Raw genomic sequence first — 26,937 nt, forward strand, 5'->3', positions numbered from 1 at the left:
AACATCTTTACAATTCTCAGATATATCAGTAAAAGGCATCTGATATTATTTACAATGGCAAAAAAGTATGAGCCCCTTGGAATTAAACAAAAAATAAATTTGATTGGTCATAACCCCTTGGAATAACTGGTTTTCTGCAGTTATTTGCCATAAAATGTGATCTAATCCTCATCTAAGACAGGCCATACATTATGCAATTTCCATTCCTTCAACCACAGGCCTATAGCAGGCAATCATAAGTTGTACTAATCTATTTTCATTAAAATTAATTTTGATTAGTTGCTATAAGTTACTGCACATAAGTATTAGCAATTAAGACTCAGAATAAGACCAACATTTATTATGACGACATAAACATTTCACCTCTAGCTATGGAGAATTGGGAGATGTAATACATTTAAATTGACACACAGAAGTATGCCATTTGCCTAAAATGACTTAGCTCAGTCAACACGTAGGCATGCTTTGTCCACAGTAAAACAAGAAATACAATACAGTAAGAGAAGACGAAGAGACCTCAGCTGCTATAAGCAATGTAAATCACCTGGTACCCCATACTTTGAACAGCACCCTCTGGCTGGTGCTTCGATTGGTGACTGTAAGAAAACTATGCGCTTGGCTTGGAGACAGCACCTAAATTCCTGTCTACAAATCTGTTAAAAGGAGAGTGATTCCCCTGTGTCTAAAATAATTGATCAAGAAGTAACAAGAACAAGCCTTGGAGCATACCCAATAGGATCTTTATGAGTAAATGTTTTCTTGGGAGACAGGTGCAACGTACGAAAAAAATGCAGGCAAGCTGTCAGTGAATTCTGGCAGACTCAGCACATTAAAACATGTAGCAAAGTTCCTGAACTTGACCAAGAAATTCCGAAAATTCAGAATTTGCAAATGGTGATCTAAACACTTAATAACTTGGCTATAGAACGAGAAAAAAAAAGAAAACAAATATACAATGGGGTTGATTTACTAAAACCAGAGTGTGCAAAATCTGCTGCAGCACTGCATAGAAACCAATCAGCTTCCAGGTTTTTCTTTGTCAAAGCTTAATGGAACAAGCTGAAGCTAGAAGCTGATTAGCTACAATGCAGAGCTGCACCAGGTTTTGCCCTCTCCAGTTTTAGTAAATCAACCCCAAAATCTTCATTCTAACCATAGATTATAACAGGGGAAAAAAACATCACTTCCCCCTGTCAGGACGGAGCTCTGCCTTGTTTATATGGGCAGAGCTCCATTCTGTTTGCTTTCCTGTTGATCAGCAAGTGCTGGCGGACATCCATTGGCGGGGGCACCCGCTGTTTGGCTTCTGCTCTGACAAATCACAGCAGAAGAAGCATGCCGACGGCACATGCACGCGGCTCCTACCTGGAAGTGCAGAATCACTACACCGCCACCCTGTAGCAGTAAATCTGCTATAGGGCAGTCGGCAAGCAGCTAGTTAAATAAGTAATAAAATAAACAAAATTATTTGGAAAAACAAGCACCAACATGTAAACACAGGTTTTGGAAATCCAAGACAAATCAGGACATAGAGGTTGATTTACTAAAACAGGAGAGTGCAAAATCTGGTGCAGCTGTGCATGGGAGCCAATCAGCGCTTGACAATGGTGTCTACTGCAGTGATTTCTAGCTTCCACGGGCATCCAACACATATGGTAAATGCATATTTACATTGGTCCATGCTGAACCAAGGTAACTGTAAAATGCACCATACCTAAACTTCGACTACAAGAACCCCAAGAAATGGACTTTATGGTAAGTACAAAAATTCTGTTTTCTTTATTATCAATTAAGGGACACAGGATCAGCAGGTATTCTGATATGACTGAGATGTCCAAAAGGGGTCCAGCTGCATGGTGGGCAGCACAACAAACAAAATTATAACAGGTTTACAAACAAAAACAGAAAACTAATAGCAGCTTACAATTAAAGAGCAGCCAGAAGGACCATACATCAAAAATGTGGCATAAGATGAGACTTGAACATCCACCTGCTAAAACCTGAATGTACATACAGGGGACCAGGTGGACACTTTGCAAATTTGCAAAGGTGTTTAATGCCTAAAAGACCAAAAGGCTGAAACTTTGATCCTGAGATCATAAGTGTGAAAAATGATCTGTTTGCACCACTGAAAAATATTGGAAGGAGAAGTGGGCTCCCCTTTATAGGGAATATCAGGAATGTCAAAAAGAGTGTCAGTCTTTCTACTGGAAGCAATGGCTTGAGAGCTAAACTTGCATAGCACAAGCTTCAGATGTACTGGACCAGGACAGAAATATGAATGAACAATGCCCTGGCTGATGTTAAAGGCCGAAACTACCTTAGGGAGAAAGGAAGCTCTAGACCTCAAGGCTACCTTATCTGTGTAAGACCAAAAAGGGTTCTTTACAGGATAGGGCTGCAAGTTCAGACACATGCTTTGCAGAGGTGATGGCGACAAGGAACGTGACCTTGTAAAGGAGAGCGTAAAAGGGAATATACCTAATATTAATACCTAATTGCAGAGTTGGGAGAGTCAGTTTCAACCCTTTTTTCTAGAGGCTCAGGACCCAACCAAATGTTTTAAAGTCTAGACTGTCCTCATTAGATTTACAGTCAGAGTTTGAGCTGACTGTTCCAGCAGTAGAAGATCGTCGATCCTTAAACACTGATGCACCCTCAATAGGTATAGTCAGCGTTTTAATAAAGCAAGATATTGCCACATTTGTGATGGATACAAACCACTTCTTTACATTTAGGCAATAAAAACAATTTGTAAAGAATTTCCTTCTTAGCGTACAAAAAAAGTTGAAGTACTGCGTCATCTGGAGAAGCTTTAACAGGTTTAGGACCTTTAAGAGCTTATGAGTCAAAACAGTCAGCTGAAAATGCTTAGGAACAAAGTCATCCATGAAGGATCCGTGTGTTCCCAATTCCCAAAATGCTCTTATCGTTTATTAGTGGCACATAGCTGTAATACCAGGAAAATAAACTAATGTTGTAATGTGACTCCAGTTCTAGGCAGCGGGAATTGTCTTTTAGAACTGGGTCCAAATGAGCATTGACTGCTGATGCCAACAAGCGTGCATGATCTCGCATGACCAAACCCAACTCCAGAGTATGATCTCATCACAAAGACATGCTGCACTTATTGTATGAAATTCTCATTAACCTTAGTATAATGGCTTTAATTTGAAGGGTGTGTCATTTGTATCTTTTCATTTTACACATGTATACCTAATAATTCTTATTTAATTCAGGTATGCAAAAACCAGACTTTACACTATGGGGAGGTGGAATGGGGCCAGCTCTCCAACAAGATGAGAATAACAAAACGAAAAACCCTCCCAGTTCACTTTAACCAGAGATTTTAATTCGACTTCTAAGTATGTGTTTTTAAGAGCTTACTTATACAATCAATAATTCAATATCGCTGGTCCTGAATGTCGATGAAGTAATAATTTTTCTTGAAATATGGCTATTATCGAAGCAAAGCCTCATTTTTAAGGTTGTGGTGGTCAGCTACAAGTCCTGCAGCTAGCCCTGTCACTAGAGAAGTTGGCAAGATGTGCTCAAAAATGAACTTGAAGCATCAGAACATTATACTTGGAAGTTATCAGAGGATCACATAAAAACAGTATGAAAGTAAAAGAAAATAAGGTAATTTAATAAAGTAGCCTAAAAAAAAAAAAACATTACAAACAGGGTGCTAAAAAGCTACAGTCATCATGATATGTTTTGCGACAAAAACTGTACACAAACTTTAAAGGAGTAGTGTGGGAAAAAAAGGAAACAAACATACATACTCATCTATATGGCTGCAGCATCGGTCTGATGCTGCAGTTGTCCCCCACTGGCTCTAAGACTGAGAACCGAGCGATCACAAAACCACTGATCACTCAGTTCTTGGTCTTCTTGGAGTAAAGGACACTGACTACCAGTCACCACTCTCTGCTCTGTCCTTCTGGCTGTGGAGGGGGTGAGAGTGGCTGGCTCAGGCTCTCAGCAGGATGCTGAGAGGGTGAGCCAGCTGCTGGTCAGGCATCTTGGTGGATCCCAACATTAACCAGTTCCCGACTGCTTACGTTATATTTACTGCAGCAGGCTGGCTCGTACAGGAAAAACAATGTAGGTCTACTTCGCTCGCCTGGGAGGAGCTAGGGGGCAAGCGTGCGCCGCCGGCAAGGAGCTCCCGCCCCCGATCGTCAGCGGGGAAGCCGATATGTGTGTCAGGTGTCTCCGATTGCCGCCTGACACCTGCAATCGCTCCCTGCAGAGAGAGAAGGACGGTCGGCTGTTGTAAACACAGCCGACCGTCCTTCTCCCTGAAATGATCTCAGAGCTCATGTGATCTTTCTATATAGGATCACATGTCTCTGTGGTCATCTCATAAGCCACGCCCCCCTAGAGGTTGAAACACTCCATTAGGGTCACATTTAACCCCTTGATCACCTATACTGTTAACCCCTTCCCTGCCAGTGTCATTATTACAGTAACAGTGCATATTTCTAGCACTGATTACTGTAGTAATGTCACCGGTACCCCAAAAAGTTGTCAAAATTGTCAGTTAGGGGTCCGATCTGTCTGCCGCAATGTCGCAGTCCCACTAAAAATTGCAGATTGCCGCCATTACTAGTAAAAAAAAACAAAAAAACAATAAAAATGACAAATCTTTCCTGTAGTTAGTAGATGCTAAAACTTTTGCGAAACGAATCAAAATACGCTTATTGCGATTTTTTTTTACCAAAAATATGTAGCAGAAAACAAATTGGCCTAATATGTTAAAAAATTTTGATTTTTAAATTGGTAATGTTATATAGCAGAAAGTAAAAAATATTGTTTTTTTTTTTTCAAAATTGTTTATAAAGCAAAAAATATAAATCGCACAGGTGATCAAATACCACCAAAAGAAAGTTTTATTTGTGAGAAAAAAGGACACAAATTTCATTTGGGTACAGCATGGCACGACCGCGCAATTGTCAGTTAAAGTATCGCAGTGCCGAATCGCAAAATAGGGCCTGGTCATTAAGGGGGAAAATCCTTCCGGTCTTAAAGTGGTTAAAGCCAGGATTCCTCCAGAGTCTGGACCAGCTGAGTAACGTCAGCCAACATGCAGGTGTTAGTCCGCTGTTGGCTGAATACAGGTCCCAGGAGTGCAAAACGAATTGCACTCCTTTGACCCACAGGAGAAGTATGGCCATTTGCATGAAGCCTTAGACTTATGCACACTTAAACTCAGCATTTTTGGGTTTGTTGGATGTCTGCATCTCCTCCTTGGCCATTACATAACTTGTGTGTCCCTGCAGCTCAGTAGGGACAGACCTGCGTAGTATCAGGGAGACACCTTAAGAAAAGGAAAATTGGAGTCGATGGAGAGGCCCTAACGAGTATTATAAATGTATTGAACAAAGCAGTCATAGTGAGGTCTTTGTAAACCTTTGTAACTAAAGAACTATCTCTTTTAGCATGCACTGCCACTTGCATTTGTTTTTTTCCCCTGATCTTTCACTAAAACATCCCTGGCTCAGAACGCACACACCTCACTAGTACATAATTTTGTTTTTGATCAAAAAACCTTTATTGAGGAACATCAGATCAATACATTCCAGAATTCATAAATGTCAGTTTAGGTCACTTCTTGACTTCAATATTAGGATTATAAATAAGAAAATCATTGCATAAAAAAAAAAAAAAAAAAACACACATAGGGGTTAATTAACTAAAGCTGGAGAGTGCGAAATCTAATGCAGCTCTACACAGAGCCCAATCAGCTTCCAGGTTTTTTGTCAAAGATTAATTGAACAAGCTGAAGTTAGAAGTTGATACCTACCGTGCGTCTCCAGTTTTAGTAAATCAACCCCATAGAGTGCTTAATGTACAATATCACACCAGATTATGATGTTACAACTATTCATCCTACAAAGGGCCCAGCAAACAGTATGCCCACTAGTGTATAGTTCTAATGAAGAACTTTACAATCCATTCTATTCCATCTTCCACCTGTTTTAAAAATCAAAGATGTAGCTGACAGTGCCATCTAGTGGTCATCACAGTAACTGCAGCGCAAGCTATACTGGACCTAATGAGTTTGCAGGCTGCAATTCTTGCTGCAGTGATTACTTAACATACAAAAATCAGGAAATAAAAATACATGCTATGATGAAAGATAATTATTCCAGGAAACTAAACCCATCTTTGTCTTTACAGTGATGTTTGAAAATTCCAAATGAATAAATCATATGAAAGAATAATTTCAAACTTGGACCACATGATTCTTGAGATTAATTGCAGAGAAAGGGTACAGAAACAAATTAACCTAAATTGTAAATTGATAAGCCCAATTAATTTGGCAAAAATACACCTTCCAAAAAAAAAATATACATAAAGTTTAAAAAATGAGCTATTAACCTTCCAGACCATCATCACCCTTATTTTTTATTGTCTGTTTTTCTAAATAAATTAAACTTCTCCCCCTAAAGTGCACATTAAAGAGTTCGGCCTGGGAAAAAAAAGAAAATTAAAGTCAGCAGCTACAAATACTGTAGCTGCTGGAAGTAGCCATCAGAAGATGGGAACACTGTAGTCATAAAGGGATGGACATGGTCAGTAACAATACTCAGGTAGTCTGTGGCATTTAAAGGATGCTCAATTGGTACTAAGGGGCCCAAAGTGTGCCAAGAGAATATCCCACCATTACACCACCACCAGCCTGAACAGTTGATACAAGGCAGGATGGATCCATGCTTTCATGTTGTTTACAACAAATTCTGACCCTACCATCTAAATGTCGCAGCTGAAATCGAGACTCATCAAACAGGGCAACATTTTTCCAATCTTCTATTGTGCAATTTTGCTGAGCCTGTGCAAATTGTAGCCTCAGTTTCCTGTTCTTAGCTGACAGGAGTGGCACCCGGTGTGGTCTTCTGCTGCTGTAGCCCATCTACTTCAAAGTTTGATGTATATTCGATGTGTTCAGAGATGGTATTCAGTGGAGAAGAAAAAATACCTTACAAGGTTCTAACCCTTCTCTACTATAACAAAAACTGACAAAGATGTTACAAATGTAGGATCAGTTGCTGGGGCGATGGTGAAACTGTCAGTAAAGCGAAACAATTGGCAAACCCTATATTAAAACTAAAATGCTTGCAAAAAAAAGAAACTTACCTACCCCACCACCCTTGCCTAAGACCTTTTATTTCTTGCAGATCTGTGCTGGATACAAAAGATTCTTCAAGAGGCTTTGTTCTGCAAGTTAGCGAAGACCAAAGGCAAGGCCAGTGAGAGAGGCAACTTGTACATAGGTTTTCTTTCTATCTCATTGCTCTATTCTGCTAATGGGGGAAGGGGGGGGGGAGAAATACCTGGCACGTCTCTATATGGGGGGAGGGGGGTGGCACATTTAACGTATTCCCCTTCATCCAACATGAAACAGCTCCCCATACAGGCAACCCATACTGTCACATTTCGATGAAGACAGAGTCCAAAGCAAAGTGTAAGCTTCAGATCATAGTTTGGAGCTTATAATTTGCTAATTATAATACTGTGTATAAATCTTTCATAAAGCAAAGCATCACATACTGTAGGTTCGTCATAACCTTTAACATATACAGACTTATGTCCCAAAGTCATCACACTTCTCAGTTATTCAGAGGCAGTGGCAAGGCGATAAGAAAGAAGTTACAAATTACTTTAAACGGATAAAAAGCTACTTCTCAGTACCAGGGCCACAGACAGTAGCCGGCAATATGAAGCCAACAAATATAGAAGACAGTACTTACCAAAGCTACAATGAATACTATTAAAGGTCATATGCAACCAGCGGAAGCCACTGTCACTTATAAATATAGATCCACTTATCTTTACAGACAAAAAGTGAGGCTAAAACCCACACTGCTATCCATCTATCCATACTGTCAGCATATGCCCCTAGCAGACAGGAAGGAAGCCAGCGGCAGCTTTTAGAATTGAGCAGTTCAGATGTACGGTATGTATTCATTACATAAATAACCAAGTTGTATAAATTATTAAAACCAATCAAAAGAGGCAGAAAAAAATACATCTCCCTTGCATGATGAACCTGAAACATTACATTTGTACATTATGGATACTTCTTTCAGACAAGTTATTGTCTAAGTGACAGAGTCTGCACACAAACAGAAGACAAATAGGCTGTTCAGTTTGCAAGGGAAGTTGTACTTTGTAAGGGATCTATCCCCAAAACTTAGTAAATGTGGTGAAAATTACCATTTAAATGCAAGAAAATACAATTTTTGCTTGCAGATGATTGAAGGATGGAAGTCAGAAGAGCTTCACCCCATTCACCAAGCTCTGTAGAAAATTCCTTCCCTTGCAAAATGAACAGCCTATTTGACTTTATTTAATCAACCCCAATGTCAGTTGAAGAAAAGATGAAACACAAAGCATAGATCCACAAATATCAGCAAGAGAAGATGTAAAATCAAATTCACCATCTTACCTGAAAGTGCAGAATGATGGTCCATATTAAGCCCAAAGTCAATTTGGGATTCCCATCTGTTATATCATCATTTCTAATATTAACTAGTTTCACCTGTAATCATAAGTAACAATAATGTACCGCATTAGCTATGAAATATACTGCACATACAAAAACATACAATGTTGCCATATTTGTAACCTTTGGAAAATGATTATTAATGCCCCTTGTACACAGGACTGCCCAGCTGTAGTATATCCATCCCGGCATTTTAGTGTACCCCAGAGTGACTGGTTCACTGTCCAGCACCACCACAGACAGCCTATTAAAGTCTATGACAGGCTGTGTTTGGACGGGGCTGAACACTGTACTGGCATTTAGGGACCTAAGTGTTTAGGGGTCCAGGAATGCACGTATTTGGTATCTGAATGTCTTCTTGGATCAATTTACTTTTATTAAGCCCACAAGCTAAACCAGAGAAAATAAAACGTGTATGGCTAGCTTGAGGGTAGCTATCTCCATAAGAGGTTTTCTAAAAGGGAAGCAATACCTAACCTCCACAAGAATCAAAATCCAGCCCTAAACATGTGGAAGAATTGCCATTTAGGGCCTCTCCGCTATCAATATTCAAGGCAGGTAGAGACACAGCATACCACCCACTAACTCCCAACAATCTCAATCTTGTTGCACTCTCATTACACATGCTGTGCCAGACTCCTCTTTAGAAGCCGTGCACCCACTAATTTCAGATCTGAAGGCCTCCTTTGTGACTAATTACATCATCTTTCAGGCGGCTCCTTACATCTCCTCCCTTTTCCCTTCTCTCTGCCCCCCTTGCTAATACAGAGTGGCTTTAGGAAGGATGACTTACAGCCTTCTCCCTGCTGGTTGCCCCTTATATGAAGGTGGCAGTCCCCCCCCCCCACTTGATAAAGTAGAGTGGCTCCAGCAAGGATGACTGACAGTCTACTCCATGCTAATAACCCCTTACGTGATGTCAGCAGGCTCCATTCTATTGGACAATGCAGAGCGGCTCCAGCAAGCATTAGTGAGTGACAGAGTGTTCCCTCTGCTAGCCAACCGTTTGTGTGATGTCACAGGCTATGCTTTCTGCTTTGCTCCACCCACCCCTCTCACAATATGCTAAGAAGAAGGAACAGAATGTTTAGTGATCAAAAAATAAGATAGTAGGAAATATAATTTTTAAAAAATGTATGTACTGCTGTTTTTAGTGTTTCATTTCTTGATGATACATCTAAATAGGTTGCAGTGGGTTTACTGACACTTTAATGTAAAACAGTGTTTTACTTAGGAGGGGTTTGGGCTGCACTAGGTAGCAATACACTAGACTGGGGATGCTGCAGCCACCAACATTTTTTTTTTTTTGTTGCACATATGCTACCATATGCACTGCAGCACCACCTCTGCCCAGCCTGACAGTGGCAGTTTAGAGCCAAAGGGAGGCTCCAGTTATTCTCTGTTCACATGACAAAGCCCAGGGGAGGACTTCCCCTCATTCTCAACTGGTAGAAAAGGGTCATTTTTGGTTGTATTATGTACAGTGGCCTGTGCAAAATGCACTCCTGAGCCCTGCACTGTGCGTTACATACTCCTGACCTCTGCGTTCTGCGATTTACACACTCCTGCGGCCTGCAGTTTGTGCATTACATATTCATGACCCTGAACTCTGAGCTTTACATACTCTGCACGTTAGATCCCGACACCCTGTGCTTTATACACTCCTGGCCCCTGCACTCTGTGTGTTATGCACTTCTGAGCCCTGCACGTTGTATAATTACGCACTTCTGGACTATGCACTCTGTGTATTATGCACTTCTGAGCCCTGCGCTCTCCGCATTACGCACCTCTGAGTCCTAAACTCTCTGTGTGCCACCCTCCTGAGTCTGCACTCTCTCTTTTAAACACACCTGAGCCCTACGCTATAAATGCTATGTTGCACATTTCCTGCTCCTGACCACTTCACTCTAAGTACTTTAGAATTCTTCTTTAAGGTAGGCTGTGTGCAAAAAAAAAAAAAAGGTAACCTGGAAACATTGGCCACAGCGGAGCCAGCGTGGAACGCAAATGGCACCGATAAAGGAACTGCCGTCAGCAGAGAGACAACCAGATGCGGTAGATGGGCGGTACTGCATTTCTTCTTAAGACAGAGGCATCGGGGACACTGCACCCTTCATCCCTCTCCGTAAAGTGTACATTCATGCCATGCTTTCTCAAATGTGAGCTGTTTTTATTTAACCCATTATTATCATGACCCAGGAGGGGGAAATCCATGACAGGGGGGGGGGGGGGTTATCCTAATAACAGCTTTATTTCAGATGGTTATATATATATATATAATAATAATAATGAATAATATAATGAAATTAATACTTTGTGAGAGAATCGAGAAAGAATTGTGAGAGAATCGTGACCTTTATTCTAAGTAAAAAAAATTGTGAGTCTCATTTTTGCCAGAATCATGCAACTCTAATATCAGTATAAGTACTATAAGTAATTCGGTGGGCTATACATGGTACATTCTCATCCTTTTCCACCAGTTGCTACAAAACATGCTGCGAGAGCTTAAAAAAAAAAAGTATGTATATTACCTGACGTTTTTTCAAATAATCGAGTGCAATTTGTACATTCTGTAGTCTGTGAAAGCGCATTCGGCCTTTTTCTCGGGGCTATAAAAAGGGGAAAAGATATGACATGTCAGATAAATTTGTATTCTAATAACTCCATTTGTAACAGACATTATGCTGAACACTTCCAGATTATCAGTAGATAAATATCACATTAAGTGACGTGCCCTTTCATGCAGTGAATAGAATAAAACCCACACATTATGCTTTTTACTTGCCAGTCTCTCATCGCTATTTAAGTAGCATTCATGTTTTATTTTCTAGAACAGTGAACGTAGAATTATATTTAACTGAGAATAAACATTATTGTTCTCCATTAGCAATATAAAACTGTTGGACTGTTGGGCAATAGCCTTGCCTATGTTCCCTTTAAACGCCTACTTAGGTTGAAATTACTCTTGAAAATAATTGTAGTCAGTATAAAGTGTATGTATGGGCAAAATAAAAAAATTACATGTATGAGGCAGTCTGACACTAGCATTAAAGGGGTTGTAAAGTCAGAAGGTTTTTTATCTTAATGCAGTCTTTGCATTAGAATAAAAAACCTTCTGTGTGCAGCAGCCCCCCCCCCCCAGCCCCCAAAAATGCCTACCTGAGCCCCATCTCAATCCAGCAATGCCCTTGACTGTCTCATCAGTCCAGGACTCCCCTCCTCATTTGCTAAAACACAGTGCCATTGGCTCCTGCTGCTGTCAATCAAAATCAGTTAGCCAAAGAGGAGCGAGAGGGGGCAGAGCCAAACCGCACCTCTGTGACACGGAGCTGTGACTCGGCTCGGGTGCCCCTATAGCAAGCTGCTTGTTGTAGGAGCACTCAAAGGGAGGGATGGGCCAGGAGAGCCGAAGAGGAGGCAAAACCAACTGCACAGAGCAGGTAAGGATAACAGGTTTGTTATTTTTACTGAAAAAGAGGAGACTTTACAATCACTTTAAAGCAGATTTTGTACCTAAAAAATAAGGTCAGCTGTTTAGGTTTCCTCCTTAAACCAAAAAAAAAAAAAGTGTAAAAAATCAGTTAGACAGTATCCTCACCTCTCACATGGCTTCTGCCTGCGACGCCTGGGAAAGGGTGACATTATACTCCTTCTAGTGAGATCTGGGGAATGTAAAGTAAGCTACATCTTGCAAGATTTACTCAATACTCAATATTCCCAAGGATCTCATCGTAGGATGACAAAGTCACTCCCTGCATCACAGAAACAGGGGAAAGATGTGTATATCTTTTTTCCCATACAGGGGTTTCAGCCAGAGGAAGAAGGAGCAAATGTAAACAGCAGGCCTTGCACATAGTGTGAATTCCACTTTAGGACAGGAGTTTTCATTTTTCTGAGTCCTCCCCATAGCAAAGGGAGGTGCTTCAAGACCTTCTTTGGGTCCTCTTTAAGATTCTATTTGTTGAGAAAAATACAATTCTCACTTGATTGTCCATTAAAAAAAATACAGCTGCAAGAAAAAGTATGTGAACCCTTTGGAATGATATGGATTTCTGCACAAATTGGTCATAAAATGTGATCTGATCATCATCTAAGTCACAACAATAGACAATCACAGTCTGCTTAAACTAATAACACACAAAGAATGAAATATTGCCATGTTTTTATTGAACACACCATGTAAACATTCACACTGCAGGTGGAAAGTATGTGAACCCTTGAATTTAATAACTGGCTGAACCTCCTTTGGCAGCAATAACTTCAACCAAACGTTTCCTGTAGTTGCAGATCAGACGTGCACAACGGTCAGGAGTAATTCTTGAACATTCCTCTTTACAGAACTGTTTCAGCTCAGCAATATGCTTGAAATGCCTGGTGTGAATCGCTTTCTTGAGGTCATGCCACAGCATCTCAATCGGGTTGAGGTCAGGACTCTGACTTGGCCACTTCAGAAGGCATATTTTCTTCTGTTTAAGCCATTCTGTTGTTAATTTACTTCTATGCTTTGGGTCATTGTCCTATTGCAACACCCATCTTCTGTTGAGCTTCAGCTGGTAGACAGATGGCCTTAAGTTCTCCTGCAAAATGTCTTGATAAACTTGGGAATTCATTTTTCCTTTGATGATAGCAATCCGTCCAGGCCCTGATGCAGCAAAGCAGCCCCAAACCATGATGCCCCCACCACCATACTTCACAGTTGGGATGAGGTTTTGATGTTGTGTGCTGTGCCTCTTTTCCACCACACATAGTATTGTGTGTTTCTTCCAAACAACTCAACTTTGGTTTCATCTGTCCACAGAATATTTTGCCAGTACTGCTGTGGAACATCCAGGTGCTCTTGTGCAAACTGTAAACATGCAGCAATGTTTTGTTTGGACAGCAGTGACTTCCTCTGTGGTATCCTCCCATGAAATCCATTCTTGTTTAGTGTTTTACATATTGTAGATTAGCTAACAGGGATGTTAGCATTTGCCAGTGACTTTTGTAAGTCTTTAGCTGACACTCTAGGATTCTTCTTCACCTCATTGAGCAGTCTGCGCTGTGCTCTTGCAGTCATCTTTACAGGATGGCCACTCATAGGGAGAGTAGCAGCACTGCTGAACTTTCTCCATTTGTAGACAATTTGTCTTACCGAGGTGAACAACAAGGCTTTTGGAGATACTTTTATAACCCTTTCCAGCTTTATGCAATTCAACAATTCTTAATCGTAGGTCTTCTGAGAGCTCTTTTGTGCGAGGCATCATTCACATCAGGCAATGCTTCTTGTGAAAAGTAAACCCAGAACTGGTGTGTGTATTTTATAGGGCAGGGCAGCTGTAACCAACACCTCCAATCTCATCTCATTGATTGGACTCCAGTTGGCTGACATCTCACTCCAATTAGCTCTTGGAGATGTCATTAGTCTAGGGGTTCACATAATTTTTCCACCTGCACTGTGAATGTCAATAAAAACATGGCAACATTTCATTCTTTGTGTGTTATTAGTTTAAGCAGACGGCGATTGTCTATTGTTGTGACTTAAATGATGATCAGAACATATTTTATGACCAATTTGTGCAGAAATCCCTATCACTCCAAAGGGTTCACATACTTTTTCTTGCAGCTGTATGCCTATTTTGTTTTCAAGTGATTACATAGTTAGTTTGGTTGGGAAAAAAAAGACACAAGTCCATCTTGTTTAACCAATAGAGAAAAACATTTTACAATCCTATATACACAATCCTATAGCCACAGTTGATCCAGAGGAAGGCAAAAAAAAAAATAAAAATCCAACAAAGCATAATCCAATTTGCTCCAGCAGGGGAAAAAATACCTTTCTGATTCCCAAAGAGACAATCGGATATTACCTGGATCAACTTTACCTATAAATGTTAGTACCCAGTTATATTATGTACATTTAGGAAAGAATCCAGGCCTTTTTTAAATCAATCTACTGAGCTTGTCAGCACAACCTCTGGAAGGAGTCTATTCCACACTGTGAAGAAAACTTTCCTTTGGAGATTAAATCTCTTTTCTTCTAGACGTAAAGAGTGCCCCCTTGTCCTCTGTGATGACCTTAAAGTGAATAACTCAACACCAAGTTCACTATATGGACCCCTTATGTATTTATACAGTACATGTTGATTATATCCCCCCTTAATCTCCTCTTCTCAAGAAAGAATACACTCAGTTCCTCAATTTTTTTTCTTATAGCTGAGCTCCTCCATGTCTCTTATCAGTTTTAAGGTCCCACCTCCCACCACAAGAAATCTTTTGATTAGGTTTTGAGTTTAAAGCTAAATTCTAAGTTCATACCTAAATAAGCAGCTGGAATACATATATCCTCACAATAGATTAATTATTTTGTCAGTTCAGCCTTGAAATGTATACAGCCCTGCAGGATGGTACAGTTAAACTCTACTGCAGGTAAACTCTACAGCTTGGATACCATCCTGCACCTAGCTTGTGATTAAGTAATGAAGGAGCAGCAGACTAGACTACTAGGTTGTCTCTCTCCTCTCATCCCCTGTTGGCTTGTTCCTTTCTAGTACAAATGCTCTAAGAGGGATCCCAAGGTCATGGTTTACAGGCTATTACAGGAAGAAGATATGAAGGCACATACCGATTCTTACTTAGTTAATATATATTGATACATTTTATTAATACTTAAGGGTAATCAATGGTGTTTTTTTTTTTATATCAGTCTGGACTTCAGCCTTAAAGATTGTGGCATATATCATCTATAATGCTACAACTGTTGTGTTATATTTCTTGACTGTAGTATCCTGCCTCTGTTGAACAACTTTCACTGGAAGGCATAAATAGACAAGCACAAAAATGACAAATTCACTTTTGACACCTAGAATGTATCAATAGCTAAAATTTGGGTGACGGCAGATATATACTACCAAGCAAACTAAAAAGCATAAGCACATAGTAGAAAATGCATCTGTTAACATGAGAGGAAGCCAGCATGGCAAATGGAAATGACTGTAGAAAAATAAGCAAAACTGAAAAACATTTGTCAATTCTGGATGGTTTCACCAAGCTGGTTGCAAGCTGTTAATGCTGCCTGCCAGTGTAAACAATATGGCTCCTGGTCCCTGTCCATGTGATGAAGATCTCATGCTCTCAGATGTCACAAATTAGATCCAAACCTCTGCCATTTATTACTTTCAACATTCCATTTCCATTTATTTTGCTGAAGTAATCTAAGGGGATCACAGAGGTAAAGAATGCATTCCAATGTCACCCTCTGTGTCCCTCCAGTGATACCCTAACCTGTGACAATAGAGAAGGTAGACAGAGCCTGCAAAACCCAGCTTTATACATATCACCTGTCATACCAAAAATACACAAGTAGCTAAAGCATTGTTTGTATATTCTGGATGACTATAGAAAAATCAGAACACTAATTAACATTATCATATTATTACAATACTCATACACAAAGATGCTTTTAAAGTGTTTCTAAACCCACAACAGTAAAATCAGTCTGTATATGCAGTAAAGCATGCTCGGTAAACTAACTGTGGAACCTAAGGGGTAAAGTGATTATAAAGCTTAATTTTTTTTTCATTAAAATAACAAACATGGTATACTTACCTCCTCTGTGCAGTTGGTTTTGCACAGAGTGGACCAGATCCTACTCTTCTTGGGTCCCACGTTGGCGCTCCTGGCCTCTCCCTCCTGTCGGGTGCTCCCACAATAAGCAGCTTCCTATGGGGGCACCCGAGCCAAGACGCTGCTCTGTGTGTTCATTTACACATTGAGCCACCGTTCGACCCTGCCATCTCTGTCTCCCGATTGGCTCACTGGCTGTGATTGATAGCAGCGGGCGGCTAATGGCCAATAGCCAATCAGTGGGATGTGTTCCCAGAGAGGCAAGGTACTAGTGGACATCGCTGGGTCAAGAGGGGGCTGAGGTAAGTATTAGAGGGGCTGGGGGGGGGGGATGCTGCACAGAATGTTTTTACCTTCATGCATAGAATGCTTTAAGGTAAAAAACGTTGTGCCTTTCCAACCACTTTAATCCTCTGCATTGTGTAAAAAGGCTGTTTGGTCATATCTTCTCTGAGCCTCTCCTTCTTCCACTGTCCTCAATTTATCTCCTGATAACACAGAGCCTTGGGGCACTCTGCACCTGCTCAGATTGTTGAGTATTGCTAGAGAGTTTTTTTTTTTTCTTGGTGCGGGTGCATGTGATCAGCACTGTCCAGACAGAAAGTCAGGGGTCTTGCAGCCTCCTAGGACAGTCAGAGCAGAATGAAAACTCCTCCTACAAGCTTTAAAGCAGAGCTCCACCCAAAAGGGAACGCTCTGCTTGTTTTCCTTGCCAGCTTCCCTTAGCCAAGACAGCACCCGAGAGCCGATTAAAAAACCGACTCAGGTGAAGACACTGCTGGATTCGTGGACATGTAAGTGTCCTAATATTAAAAGTCAGATGCTACAGTATTATTTTTTCTGAAGGAGTCAGACACTAATAGAAGTCACAAGACTGCTATATACTGCTGATGAGAAAAGGCATTTAGCAGTTTATATTTGCATAATATAATGCATGTTATAAATAAAATAATTGCAGCAACCAGGGGACATGCTCAATTTAGGCAACGTACTTCCTTAGGAGTCTTCAGGAACCGGGTTCCACCAGAAGGGTGTACTGCAGCCCTGGACCTGTAAATCAAAGCTAACCCACATTACACCAAAGGTCCAAAAGTGTCTAGGACAGCACCTCAGCAGAGCCCAGTGCCCACAGAATATATTACAGGCTGGCCTTGATTTTTCCTCAAAAAGGGTTCCAGCTTTCAAGGTTAAGCTGCAAAATTAGTTCTACTGGCTGTGCCGCAACTGCAAAAGTTTGCTAAAAGAGAGAAGAATCTTGACAAAAAGCAGAAGATGTCAGTTCGCCTGGGAAACTAGCAAAAAAAAATGGAATATAATGGGAGTAGGAGGGATTATACTCGGCTGTCCCTACAGCTTTGTTGCCATTGTCCAATCTTCCGAAGACCCCATGTACCTGAACTCCATGTACTCCATGTTCCTGAATTACTCACCTTTTGCCCCCTAGTTTGTGATCAAGAGATTCTAGGTGCCTGGCTGTCTCTGGCTTCCTGATTTTTGAGTCACTGGCTCAGAACAAGCATGCCGCTTGTAAAGTCTAGGGAAAGTCAGCGCTTCTGACCAGAACATTTGTTCTGAGTCTGTAACTCAACATATTGAAGCCTTTAGATCAGCAGTCAATCAACAAACATTTTCAAAGAGAAAGAAAAAAGCAGCCAACTTGTTTCCTCAGTACTTAGCACCTTTAAATCTAATCCATTTCTATTCATAACCTGTACCAGCAGAGGGCAACATACCAATACACATCACACATACCTTACATATTCACAATAGAATCACAAAATGTGTTATGAATTCAACAAGTTTCATCTGTGAATGGGAATTTATAGTCACACCCACATGCACAAGAAAAGAGAATAAAACATTTTGTCTCCTCTCCCTATTCCTGACAAAAGACTTAAAAAGATTAGTCAATAAAGCAGCACCAACAGCAAAAAAAATGCAAGCCAATTAATAATATACGGTATAGTTTTAAAGTAGAATAATGCACAACACCAAATAGGGAGAGGAGAAAAGGATGGTGAAAGCATAAAGTAGCCATCATAAAGTCAACCTTATTTATCATGTGTATTAAAGGATCCATTTCCATATAATAAAATCAGTAGTGCTGCAATAGCAATGTGTGCAAGGCACTCTCTGATGCCTTTCTTCCACCAATACCTAATGTCCTTACAACAGGTCTTGGATTCAGATAAATCACTAATCACTTTCCTGCCTCGATATTGGTTGCTGTGAACTGATCTGGAAGCTACAAAAAGAAGCCATAGTGGCTACGATGCAGCCGCAATCTTTGAAAGAAAAAAACCTCCACACAGAACAGGTAAGCTTCTCTCAGTAGGGAGAAGAGGTCCATCACTATAAGGACACAAGCAAAAGAATGAGCCCAACTGGAAGGAGTGATATAGGATATGTCTTCGCAGCTTTCTTATTTTGCCAATGTCCAATTACGTGAAGGTAGCTGTTGCATGTAGCCTATAGTTAAAGACTAACAATCCTATTTCCTTTGCGATACGACTAAGAAATAAACATTTACTACGTGACAAATGATTCCCAGAGCATTATGGTTACATAGAGAGATAAACACAGCTACACTACTTGCTATGATAAAAATCTCATACTGAGCTATCTGTTTATAGATGAGCTAAAGCTCTGATAACTCACAGGGGTTGATTTACTAAGACTGGAGAATGCAAAATCTGGTGCAGCTCTGCATAGAAACCAATCAGCTTCCAGTTTTTTGTCAAAGCTTAATTGAACAAGCTGATTGGCTTAATTGGCTACCATGTGCAGCTGCACAAGATTTTGCACTCTCCAGTTTTAGTAAATAAACCTCACTGACTATCAGCAAAGATTTATGCTAAACAGTAAAAGGTGACTAGAACTCTTGTTGTCTCCAAATGATAATGAAACATTTTATTAAAGTGGAACTACAGGCAAAACTTTTTCCTGGTGCCTCCATAGCAGCATACGTGTGATAGTAGCCCCACCCACTTCCGCCAACAGGACTAGTGCATAGCTATAAAAAGGTAAAACCCAAACAACAGCCCATTCCCTTTTTTGTCCTCACGGAATTCACAGCCAGTGTGAAGAGAAGAAACCCTTACCTGCCACCTTTGGTTAACACAGATTAAGCCTCTCCTGTGGCACAGTCCCTGACCTTGGGACACTTAATGCTCTGATAAGGCAGGGAACCCCTTCTGTGGATCTTTTGGGGTGAAAAATCGGGTGCTAACAAGCCCCACATACAGCAGTGCAGCCAGGGCTATGTTCCTCAGAAGAGCTTTCCATGCCTAAGGGCCTGCATCCCAGAAGTGAGTGGATCCATTGAACTGTGACACCACATTTCCAAGATAAGTATGTTTTCTCATTTTTTTGGAATTGATCTGTGAATGACCTCATAAGTTGTGTGGTACATCTCCTCTCGGATGGGCTGCAGCTGCACCATGTTCCAGTATGCATTCTAGTGACAATTGTGGAAGAGAAGTGCTTACATTCAAGAGAATGATGCACATGCTGAACAGGTACAGTGGATAGAGCTCACATGGGAGCCATCTTTGGTTTGGTCAAGTACTCCCCCGTGGCCATATTGAAGTTGGGCAAGACTACCTGGAAGCCATCTTGGAAATGGACAAGGTGAGGTCGCCAGGAGTGGGAGGCCGGCAGAAGAGTTGAGGAACATGGGGTTAAAGAACCAGATAGAACCAGATAGGGTGTTCACATGATATGACTGCATGCCAGCACACCCATAGCCGCAAACCCTGCATCAAGGGCAATTTCCTGCTGCCTAGCGAATAAGTATGTCAGTACTCATGTCTAAGTGTGGCATTATTATACCTGACTAAATGTCAGTGTTCCAGCTGCCCTGCACTTTGAGCTCACTGGATAACAAAGATCCACACGGTTCCTATAGGTAAGGGTCATCAGACCAGGTCGGTATTTTGCTGCTAAAAGAGTGCATTCAGGTGCTAACTAACCTCTCTCTTGGCTAAGGAGCCCAGCCTGTCCCACTGACAGGAATATGCATGAGAGGAGCACCAGAAATCCAAGGTAGAGAAAATCCTCTTTCATACTGCAAATGAAACACTATGGCCTAAAGAGTGCATCAGGAACTCCTTAAAAAGGCAAAAGAGGTAAGGTCTATTAAGCGCTAACACCAAATTTTAGGCTGCCAGCACTAAATAACTGATAAACAGGTTATAAAGAAATAAGGTAACCTTATTCCTTAAAAAGGCAGTCAGAAGCTTCGGCCCATTATGCTTAACCACAAGGAATTTCTGTGAATCCTGGATGAAGCTGCATTTACAGAATAAATAATGTGTCAAGATTGTCTTAAAGTGGAGTTCCACCCATTTTAGTAACTTTAGATGTATGTAATCCCCTTTAAAATTACTTTTACCAATGGAAACTTTTTTTTTTTTCTTGCTAGGAAATACCCTTTTTTCTTCTTTATTCATCCTCTCCTCACTTCCGGGTCCGGCCGCCGATCGGCGATTACGTCATTCGGCGATTTGCAAGGGCTGCTGGGATGTATCTCATGGGATGAAATCTCGCATTATTACACAGGTGTCCTGAGCTGTACTGTATGTATTGGTACTCGGATGTATTGGATTGAGTCCGTACTCTGCCCCGCCTCCGCCCCGCCTCCTCTCAGTGAGCGAGGACTGAAAGCATTATATCCCATAGAGCTCACTGAGAGGAGGCGGGGCAGAGGCGGAGCGGAGGCGGGGCGGAGCACGGACTCAATCCAATACATCCGAGTACAGCTCACTGAGAGGAGGCGGGGCAGAGCACGGACCCAATCCAATACATACAGTACAGCTCAGGACACCTGTGTAATAATGCGAGATTTCATCCCATGAGATACATCCCCGCAGCCCTTGCGAATCGCCGAATGACGTAATCGCTGATCGGCGGCCGGACCCGGAAGTGAGGAGAGGATGAATAAAGAAGAAAAAAAGGTATTTCCTAGCAAGAAAAAAAAAAAAAAAGTTTCCATTGGTAAAAGTAGTTTTAAAGAGGATTACATACATCTATGTAATCCAAGTTATTAAAATGGGTGGAACTCCACTTTAAAGAGGGTGACAAAGGGTCTTCCACCCCACTAGTCATAACCACAAAGAATTAATATGAGCCTGGATGAAAATCCCTTTTCAAGATAAAGAGTGTGTCAAGATGTTCTTAAAGGGGTAGACAGAAGCTCTCCTGCCCACTATTCATAGCTGCCAAGGATTGCCGTGGGCCTGAGTGAAGTTACCATATCCAAGATTTTTGGGAATACCTCAAGCTGCATTCCGATTGCTACCAACTGCATAAAGCCAGAGAGCAGGCCGACTGCTGGAAAAGAAGAACAGAGAGGATAAGCTGGTACTATGTTCAGCCTAAGGCTTTTCCTTGCTGGCCATTCTCTTTAAGGTAGGTAAGTTTACCATGAATGGAGAAGAAGAACCAGAGGAGCCAGGTAAGAAACCAGAGCAGGCTCTAGATAAGAAGGTTGATACAGCATTTCCTCAGTCAGAAGAAGCAGCCTGCATGGCCTTCCAGGGACAGGTTCTCTTTGAAATAGTCCTGGGCAACAGCATTAGAGATGCGGCTGAAGTTGAACACTTGTCATTACTAGCGGAAGAAGGCTAATGTACAGATACAAGGTCTTTTTCTCCTACTAATTGTTTAGAAGCTTTTTTTGTCCATTTGTGGTCTCTACATATCCTTTGAAGGTTTTCTAGGTTGCCTCTGCCCCAATTGTGGTTGCCAACAGTTCACTGTCTAGAAGCCCATGGTGGCATTATCTGGTATGCATCTTGAAGTTTTTTTTTTTTTTTTTTTTTAGGAAGGCTAGTACTGGGTGCAGAATCCTAATACATGAGGTGCTGACCAATAGGTAAGGGCAGGATCCCAGAATGTTAGTGCATGGGTCCAAAAGCAAGGCACAGAAATTGCTTAAGGGATGGCCATTCTCTTTAAGGTAGGTAAGTTTACCATGAATGGAGAAGAAGAACCAGAGGAGCCAGGTAAGAAACCAGAGCAGGCTCTAGATAAGAAGGTTGCTACAGAATTTCCTCAGTCGGAAGAAGCAGCCTCAATGATGGCACACTTGCAAATAGTCATTAGCTATACCTAGCTCCTTAGAAACCAACAATGGTAGAAGGCTCCAGCACACAATCACCTTGCAGTTCCTGAAGTTAATTCTAAGGTCCGGCTATATGGCTGGGATACAACCACCGAAAGTAATTGCTGTACGTTCCTCCAGCAGCATCTGAACATCGTGGGCACCTTATGCAAAGATGTTAGCCAACATGACAGGCAGGGGAGCCAATCCGGTTCTATTTTGGCATATTTATTCAGCACTACTGATGGACTAAGTAGTCCTCACTACACCTGTCTTTGGCAGGAAGCCAGTAGCTTACTCACTTTCTTATGATGGAGTTTGCTGAAGCTTCCCACCCTGATAGCTAGTTATTGATCTATCACACATATGCTGCCATGGAGGCACCAGGAAAACAGAAAATTGCATCATACTTACCGTAATTTTCTTTTCCTGGTGCCTATCCATGGCAGCATACCGAACTCACCCAGTTTATTCCTAGTGATGTACAGGGAATGAACTGTCGTGTGGGTGTTAACTTTTTATTAGCTATGCACAGGTCCTGTGGGGAAAGTAGGTGGGGTTACTTTCACTCGTATGCTGCCATAGATAGGCACCAGGAAAATAAAATTATTGTATGATACAATTTTCTGTTTTTTGTCATTTTGGATAGAGCATGGGAAGGTTATACTGTAATCCCTGTCAGATTTGTTTTTTTGCAAAGGTTTCCCTTCACTTCCTGTCCCATACCCCAAAAAGGAAGAGAAAGAAAATCCCTGCAAACCAAGGGAATTCCTTGGGGACCCCCAGGTCATCAGAACTAGTGTCCCCATTGGAAGATTTTTCCCTTTATTACTTTTCTGAGGATAACCCAAAATTTGGGTTATTTCTTTTACTTTCACTTTCAATGATAATAGTATACAGGACAAATAGAGAGGGTGATTCTCCTTAGAGCCCTTTCACACAGAGGAGCTTCTAAACTGCTCAAAAAACACTGAGTGCTTTTGCAGCGCTTTTCAGGCATTTGCGGTGTGCTTTTTAAAGGACACATGACTTAAAAACTTCTCCCAAAAACATTTTGTGGAGCTTTTGTTGCATTTTTCAGGAGCTTTGCAGGCACTTCTTATTCATTTCAATGGAGAGGAGCGTTTTTGAAGTGCTTTTTTTTTAGCTCTCCAAACATGCTCCAAAGATGCTGCATCCCGAATTTTTATAACCGCACTGCCCCAGTGTAAAAACATTCAATCATTTTAATAGAAAGCAGCTTTTGTGAGCTTTTCAGGCACTTTTTTAAATGCCAAAGCGCTTGAAAAACTCCACTGTGTGGCACCTATGGTTATCAAGGTCTACTGTGCGCAGTGTAAACCATACTTCTACCACCTAACCTCTTGAAATTCAAATATAAATGCCCTCTAAATCCATACCCTTTCTCCCCACTGGCGTGTTGTTCAGGTATACTAACATGTAGCACGTAGTTTGTGTTTTGTTTTACCTGTTCTGTTTACTTATACTCCTTCTTACTATGTTGATGAATATTGCTATACTGTATGTACTGTTCTATTGCTACCACTACAGATATGTATCTTGACGATGTACTTATTGTTACTCTTTTGGAAAACCTAATAAAAATTATTGAGGAAAAACTCCACTGTGAAAGGGCTCTTAATGGGGGCACAAACAGCAATAAAAACTGATAAGCGTTCCAATCCCTCTGCACTATATACAAAACTTTTCACTTTAGTTATACTTTAAGCGATAGAAAGAAAAACAAAATATATACACTGTATATATATATATATATATATATATATATATATATATATATATATTTTTATACATTTTAGACGTTCACTGTGACTAAGAAAGGTTGTCTCAATATTCAAGTGTTCTCCTCCTCAGTTGATATTAGTGTAAACCCCAGGCTCACAAAAAGGTTATCAACTCCGAAAAGGTAAATGTAGGCCCCTTGTAGTGCCTATTCTGAGGATGGACTTTTACAAAGAACAAAAGGCAGACAGGTTTACTTTAAGAAACATGATAAATGAGGTTGAATTTGTGGAAACAGTTTACAAAGAGAATGCAAATACAAATAACAAAAAGCATGTGGAAACTGATATATGCTTTCCAGGAAAGAGGATTCTGACACCCATTTCTTGCTATGGTATGTACAATAACAGTATGATCGTGCATTGTACGTATGTAAATACAACGTAGAAGTTACAAATGATATTATTTTTCACAGATTGTCTCAGTTATAGCTTTATATGACTGATACTTTTCCTGTCTTGTTACATTTGAACTTTCCGGAATAACCTAGAGGTGTAAAATCTAATGAGAATACAAGAACAAAAATGTATCCATGTCAAATGCTTATTTGCTGCAGTGGGTAAAATTTGAACAACAACCTGTTTACCATTGATAAATAAGTTCACAAGGTCAGAGTTTCAGCAGCCTAAATGGTACCATGCCCTGCTTTATATTTTCTATGCTTACAAGGCCTCACTTTGAACTGCCTTTGAGTAGCGATATGCTGGAACAAAAACAATTCTTAGCTTGATGGATTGCTACTTTCACAACAGCCAAATCTACTAACTGCAATACCATGTTGATTGAGGGATTTATATTACTGACATTTAGGCTCCATGTACACGGGACGCTGGAAATGGTCGTTTAGGAGCAGTTGGGCGTTTTTTTCAGAAGCCCCTGAACCCATCTACATTTTATCTTATCTGTCCATGTACACCAGGTCGTTTACAGTCATTTGCAGGCAGTTGCGTTCAGGGACTTTTTTTAGAACGCAATTATTTGCGTTCGAACGTGTGTTTCCCGGCGTTTCAAATGCACAAACGCGTCCGAACGCGTCTAAACGATGACCCGCGTTTAGCGTTCGCGTTTTTCCATTTTAAAGGGGAATAATTTTTTTGACCTCTAGGAACGCTTCTAAACGCAAACGCCCCTAAACGCCGCTAAACGCGGGTACAAACGCGACCGAACGGACGTTTCAAACGTCCTAAAAATTCCAGCATTCAAAGGGACTTTTAATAACGTCCCGTGTACATGGAGCCTTAGGGGACAGGAAGGAATTTTACTGTTGTCGCAGTAAAACAAAAACTCGCTTGAGTACCGTATTTACTTTCATTGCATCAAGTGAGATATATTCGATTATACTTTGCTGTGCGGTATAATATAATTGCATATATTTTTTTTACGTTTTTTGACATGTTAGCCATCATTCACACTGTGAGCTTGCTGTCTATGCTGTTGTGCTTTTATCCTGCAACCATCTCTAAACTATACATAGTTACTATACAAACTATACACAGTATACCTTTTAGTTAAGCTAAGCAAAGAGTTAAGTGCAGAATATAGTAACCTAGAGCAAGCACTCAGGAATCCCCCTTTAAAGATTGCTAAGGATGATTGCTCTTTGCACAGAATCATTCCACTCTTCTGTTCCTAAGGGCCTGTGTCCATAGGCTTTTGCTCGCTTCAAGCAGGTTTTTTATTCCAATGCAGTTCTATGGGAATGCAACATCTCCTTGGAGCAGGTCAGAAGGTCAACTGCAGGTCAAATGCACCTGTTAAAGAATTCCGAATGCGCTCAGAACCATCTCAAACTAATGTTATTAAGGCTGGCCATACATTATACAATTTTCTGTACAATTTTCTTTAGATTTACCTTCAACTATGTAGTACAAAGGCCTGCCTAATTGAATACAATTGAAAGTGTTGTTTCGTTTTGACCTCATATCATATGGTTTTTGGTAAATCTAACAGAAAATTGTACAAGAAAATTGAACATGTATGTCCAGCCTAACACAGGCCCAAAGCTTATCAACACAGGCCCTGAAGTGTCCAACGTGTATTTTGAAACTGGAGTATATTACACTGCAGTGGATATTACCACTTAAGGTCCAAACCTATTTCTGACATTTGCTGATTACAAGTTAAAATCAGTATTTTTTGCTAGAAAATTACTTAGAACCCCCAAATGTTATATATATTTTATTAGCAAATGCTCTGGAGAATAAAAATGCAGTCATTGCAATATTTTATGTCACACAGTATTTGCGCAGCAGCCTTTTAAATGTAATCTTTTTGGAAAAAATACATTTCACTGAATTTAAACAAAAATAAACAGTAAAGTTAGCCCAATTTTCTTTCTATATTGTGAAAGATGATGTCACGCCGAGTAAATAGATACCTAACATGTTAGTATGTAAAATTGCGTACACTCATGGAATGGCGACAAAGTACGATACTTAAACATCTCCATAGGCGACGCTTTAAAAATTTTTTATGGTCAACAGTTTAGAGTGACAGATTAGCTCTTTTGCTAGAATTATTGCTCTCACTCCGATGATCGCAGTGATACCTCGCATGTGATTTGAACACCGTTTACATTTTTCGCGCACCTCTTATGTATGCGTTTTCATTGGTGCGCGAGCACACGGAACAGGGGCGCTTTAAAAATGTTTTTTTTTCCTATTTATTTTATTTTTTTATTTTTTTTCACTGTCCCTTTAAAAAAAAAAAAAATCTATTCACTTTTATTGCTGTCACAAGGAATGTAAACATCCCTTGTGACAGTAATAGGGAGTGACAGGTACTCTTTATGGAGGGATCTAGGGTCTAAAAGATTCGATGGGAGACCCAGGCAGAGCGGTGGAAGGCGGTGGGAGGGGGGACGTCCCCTTCCACTTCCTGTAATAACAGCCAAGCGGCTGCTGAGCCGCATCAGTTG

The 26,937-nt window shown here is 40.7% G+C and overlaps 1 protein-coding gene across 4 annotated transcripts in view; it reads right to left on the reverse strand.

Annotated features, from left to right (window-relative positions):
- Window positions 1-26,937, reverse strand: part of DST (dystonin) — a 783,726-nt gene that overhangs the window by 449,442 nt on the left and 307,347 nt on the right. For all 4 annotated transcript variants that reach the window (XM_082250079.1, XM_082250078.1, XM_082250081.1 and 1 more), the window contains 2 exons: window positions 11,044-11,121; window positions 8,456-8,548 (listed from right to left, as the gene is read on the reverse strand). In XM_082250079.1, the coding sequence (XP_082106205.1) occupies window positions 8,456-8,548; window positions 11,044-11,121 (171 nt within the window). The remainder of the gene's footprint in view (window positions 1-8,455; window positions 8,549-11,043; window positions 11,122-26,937) is intronic.

The sequence above is a fragment of the Pelophylax lessonae genome, assembly GCF_965119305.1.
Source record: "Pelophylax lessonae genome assembly, chromosome: 3".
Lineage (NCBI taxonomy): Eukaryota > Metazoa > Chordata > Amphibia > Anura > Ranidae > Pelophylax > Pelophylax lessonae.